Source organism: Littorina saxatilis, linkage group LG12 (genome assembly GCF_037325665.1).
Source record: "Littorina saxatilis isolate snail1 linkage group LG12, US_GU_Lsax_2.0, whole genome shotgun sequence".
NCBI lineage: Eukaryota > Metazoa > Mollusca > Gastropoda > Littorinimorpha > Littorinidae > Littorina > Littorina saxatilis.
The window spans coordinates 70,179,185-70,184,184 of NC_090256.1; the positions used below are offsets into that span (position 1 = coordinate 70,179,185).

Consider the following 5,000-nt stretch of genomic DNA (forward strand, 5'->3'; position numbering starts at 1 on the left):
GGTATGTGTGTGTTAATTGGTGGAACAGTCAGCCTGGGGGTGTCAGCAGATCAAAGGTAGATGTGTGTTAATTGGTGGAACAGTCAGCCTGGGGGTGTCATCAGATCAAAGGTAGGTGTGTGTTAATTGGTGGAACAGTCAGCCTGGGGTGTCAGCAGATCAAAGGTAGGTGTGTGTTAATTGGTGGAACAGTCAGCCTGGGGGTGTCATGAGATCAAAGGTAGGTGTGTGTTAATTGGTGGAACAGTCAGCCTGGGGGTGTCATCAGATCAAAGGTAGGTGTGTGTTAATTGGTGGAACAGTCAGCCTGGGGTGTCAGCAGATCAAAGGTAGGTGTGTGTTAATTGGTGGAACAGTCAGCCTGGGGGTGTCAGCAGATCAAAGGTAGGTGTGTGTTAATTGGTGGAACAGTCAGCCTGGGGGTGTCATCAGATCAAAGGTAGGTGTGTGTTAATTGGTGGAACAGTCAGCCTGGGGGTGTCAGCAGATCAAAGGTATGTGTGTGTTAATTGGTGGAACAGTCAGCCTGGGGGTGCCAGCAGATCAAAGGTAGGTGTGTGTTAATTGGTGGAACAGTCAGCCTGGGGGTGCCAGCAGATCAAAGGTAGGTGTGTGTTAATTGGTGGAACAGTCAGCCTGGGGGTGCCAGCAGATCAAAGGTAGGTGTGTGTTGATTGGTGGAACAGTCAGCCTGGGGGTGCCAGCAGATCAAAGGTAGGTGTGTGTTAATTGGTGGAACAGTCAGCCTGGGGGTGCCAGCAGATCAAAGGTAGGTGTGTGTTGATTGGTGGAACAGTCAGCCTGGGGGTGTCAGCAGATCAAAGGTAGGTGTGTGTTGATTGGTGGAACAGTCAGCCTGGGGGTGCCAGCAGATCAAAGGTATGTGTGTGTTAATTGGTGGAACAGTCAGCCTGGGGGTGTCATCAGATCAAAGGTAGGTGTGTGTTAATTGGTGGAACAGTCAGCCTGGGGGTGTCATCAGATCAAAGGTAGGTGTGTGTTAATTGGTGGAACAGTCAGCCTGGGGGTGTCATGAGATCAAAGGTAGGTGTGTGTTAATTGGTGGAACAGTCAGCCTGGGGGTGCCAGCAGATCAAAGGTAGGTGTGTGTTAATTGGTGGAACAGTCAGCCTGGGGGTGTCATCAGATCAAAGGTAGGTGTGTGTTAATTGGTGGAACAGTCAGCCTGGGGGTGTCATCAGATCAAAGGTACTGTTTAACGATAATAATACAAACTATGTTCAGAGCGCACGTATCGCGGGTTAATCCTGCTTAGAACGCTGTGCAGCCATTTTGGACAAACTTACACTCAGTGTACAAATCTATTTATTGTACTTAAAAATGATTCAGGAACATCTACGACTCACGCATAGTCAGGTAATAGAGAAGCCAGAGCCATACATTCCAAGCACAAACATGTTTATTCCTCAAGGGTACAAATTCGTACGTGTTAACACCTCTTGGCTCAACTATTTGTACGTGAATTGTGGTTTAAGGTTGTACAATATAGGCCTACCTTTGATGTGACGTGATATGAAATGGTATTTGAAACACGTTGGGCTGTTGGTTTTGTCCTACCAGGTTTGGGTGTGTACGAAAACTACTACACTCTGATCGACCCCAAGACAAGCAACGCGTACACAGTGACGAACAACGGACCGCGCATCTACAGGAGTGTCAGCTCGGGCGAAACCTACTTCTACTACTGCTACTACTACCCCATCTCCGACAGTGAGTCGTTGTGTCTGTTGTGCTCATGTGTTGTCATGTACATCATTCGATGATCAGAAATCCAAAACAAATCTATTGTCTCAGTCTCGCATGTGTCTTGCGAAAGAGGTTCTGGAAAATGTTGTCAGATAAGTTTATTTTTAGTATTACAAGTGTTCCTCTGTTCACTTAAAAGACCGCTGGGTCGAAACAATTTACAAAACAATAAAGTCGACTTTTCTTTCTGTCTGTCTTTTTTTCTTTCTTTCTTGTTCATGTTCCTTATTCAGTTTATTTGTAAAAAAAATCCCAACGGATATCACGTGACTTTGCTTTCGTAATGAATACAAACGTAAGAACGCTGGTATATACTATAAATAGGATCCCAACCTTGTATTTATTTGTATTTTTATTGTTCGTGTTTCTGGTGATTATTCGTATTTTTATTGTTCGTGTTTCTGGTGATTATTCGTATTTTTATTGTTCGTGTTTCTGGAGATTATTCGTATTTTTATTGTTCGTGTTTCTGGTGATTATTCGTATTTTTATTGTTCGTGTTTCTGGTGATTATTCGTATTTTTATTGTTCGTGTTTCTGGTGATTATTCGTATTTTTATTGTTCGTGTTTCTGGTGATTATTCGTATTTTTATTGTTCGTGTTTCTGGTGATTATTCGTATTTTTATTGTTCGTGTTTCTGGTGATTATTTGTATTTTTATTGTTCGTGTTTCTGGTGATTATTCGTATTTTTATTGTTCGTGTTTCTGGTTATTATTCGTATTTTTATTGTTCGTGTTTCTGGTGATTATTCGTATTTTTATTGTTCGTGTTTCTGGTGATTATTCGTATTTTTATTGTTCGTGTTTCTGGTGATTATTCGTATTTTTAATGTTCGTGTTTCTGGTGATTATTCGTATTTTTATTGTTCGTGTTTCTGGTGATTATTCGTATTTTAATTGTTCGTGTTTCTGGTTATTATTCGTATTTTTAATGTTCGTGTTTCTGGTGATTATTCGTATTTTTATTGTTCGTGTTTCTGGTGATTATTCGTATTTTTATTGTTCGTGTTTCTGGTGATTATTCGTATTTTTATTGTTCGTGTTTCTGGTGATTATTCGTATTTTTATTGTTCGTGTTTCTGGTGATTATTCGTATTTTTATTGTTCGTGTTTCTGGTGATTATTCGTATTTTTATTGTTCGTGTTTCTGGTGATTATTCGTATTTTTATTGTTCGTGTTTCTGGTGATTATTCGTATTTTTATTGTTCGTGTTTCTGGAGATTATTCGTATTTTAATTGTTCGTGTTTCTGGTTATTATTCGTATTTTTAATGTTCGTGTTTCTGGTGATTATTCGTATTTTTATTGTTCGTGTTTCTGGTGATTATTCGTATTTTTATTGTTCGTGTTTCTGGTGATTATTCGTATTTTTATTGTTCGTGTTTCTGGTGATTATTCGTATTTTTATTGTTCGTGTTTCTGGTGATTATTCGTATTTTTATTGTTCGTGTTTCTGGTGATTATTCGTATTTTTATTGTTCGTGTTTCTGGTGATTATTCGTATTGTTATTGTTCGTGTTTCTGGTGATTATTCGTATTTTTATTGTTCGTGTTTCTGGTGATTATTCGTATTGTTATTGTTCGTGTTTCTGGTGATTACATATTCATTGTTATCTTGTTCCAACCTTATACATTTATCCTTGTTTGCTAATATATATTTTTCTTACGCTTACATCTATTGTTGCAGACTCGTTCCCTATCCCGGCGTGTGTGGACTCTGCGGGCAGTTGTCCGAGCCAAGCGGACAGTGGTCAGTGTGATGACCCCGCTGTGCAGAGCTCCTGTCCCTACAGCTGTAACAAATGTCCAGGTAAGAATTGTTCGCGCCGTGTCTATACCCCCAGATATACATTGATTATCTGAGATCATATACCCCCAGATATACATTGATAATCTGAGATCATATACCTAGTATGATACCCTGTAAATGGCCGATTGAACTTGACAGTTGTTATGTGCCTTGGAATTGAGGAACGTACGGTCGGAGTAACACAAATAGGTTCCTACCTTAAACTGAAGATGAATATCTACCGTGTACGCTACATGTGAGTTATGTACGATAACTCTATCTTTGTGTGAGTTCTGTCCCCTGAGTAACCTTGACTACTTCGAGGCTTTGATCGTCGATCTTTGCACAACTTTCTTTCTCTTTCTCTTTCTCGCTGTCTCGGGTCCTCTTTTCCTGGGCTTTGACCATTTTAACATTAACATTATGTTACGTTTAGCATCACAACTGGCCAGCCGTTCTGTTTACAAGGTTTGTAAGTGAAATTTGACGCCTAGGCGCTATTCTTGAGTATTATGTCAAGAAACCGCCCTTTGATATTTACATTTGTTTATGTCTTTATCTTGTCTTTTTAAAAAAAAATTATTGTTTGTGTGTGTGTGTGTGCGTGTGTGTGTGTGTGTGTGTGTGTGTGTGTGTGTGTGTACAGGTCCCCAGGGTGGTAGCGGTACCTGTATGGACACTGACAGTACCTGTGACCCCGCCTCCTGCGGTTCTTACTCTACTGCTCAGCTTCAGGGCTGCAAGTTTACCTGCAGGCAGTGTCCAGGTAAGGTGGTCGGTTACACCTGTTTTATTTCAAATGATTTTAATTCAAGTAAATTTTAAGTGATATCAAGGTATTTGATGTCAAGCTGACGATTGCTGTATCAACAGTTTAAGATGAGAATGTAAAGCATGAATATTGGTACTTGGTGTGTCTGTGGATGACATTAAATTGTCAATGTTTTGATTTTTAGTTTTTTAAAAGTGGATACGGTGATATCTTGTTGTTCAGAGTTTTGCGGAGGGGTGATCACTCTGACTGACACTGACCGGTCACGGACCATTACCTCCCCTAACTATCCGCTCAACTACGGCAACAACATGGACTGTCTCTGGGAGATTAAGGTAACACTGCATTTACACGAAAGCGCATGCATGTGATTACAGCCACTGACACAAATCTGAGAAACGAAGGGACGTCAGCGCTCTAAATGCATACGACATGTACGACTAGAGGAAGTGAGAGTTACACGGAAATGATCTCCTGACACATGAGAGAATATCAAGCATTGCAATGAACAAGCGGCGTTCATCCTAAAAATGCGTCTTGTTCTCTCAGGTGCCAGATGAACAGTTCCGCATAACGCTCATATACTCTTGTTGCGCATGTCGTATGCATTTAGAGCGCTTACGTCCCTTTGTTTCTCAGATCACACTATGAACAGAAGGCGGCCAGCCGT

At 40.8% G+C, this 5,000-nt stretch overlaps 1 protein-coding gene across 1 annotated transcript in view; it reads left to right on the forward strand.

Moving 5' to 3' along the window:
• Positions 1-5,000, forward strand: part of LOC138982675 (uncharacterized) — a 101,031-nt gene that overhangs the window by 19,864 nt on the left and 76,167 nt on the right. Inside the window, exons 11-15 of the mRNA XM_070355998.1 lie at position 1; positions 1,582-1,731; positions 3,457-3,579; positions 4,205-4,324; positions 4,553-4,665. The exon at position 1 is cut by the window's left edge and continues 209 nt beyond it. Of these exons, the coding sequence (XP_070212099.1) occupies position 1; positions 1,582-1,731; positions 3,457-3,579; positions 4,205-4,324; positions 4,553-4,665 (507 nt within the window). The remainder of the gene's footprint in view (positions 2-1,581; positions 1,732-3,456; positions 3,580-4,204; positions 4,325-4,552; positions 4,666-5,000) is intronic.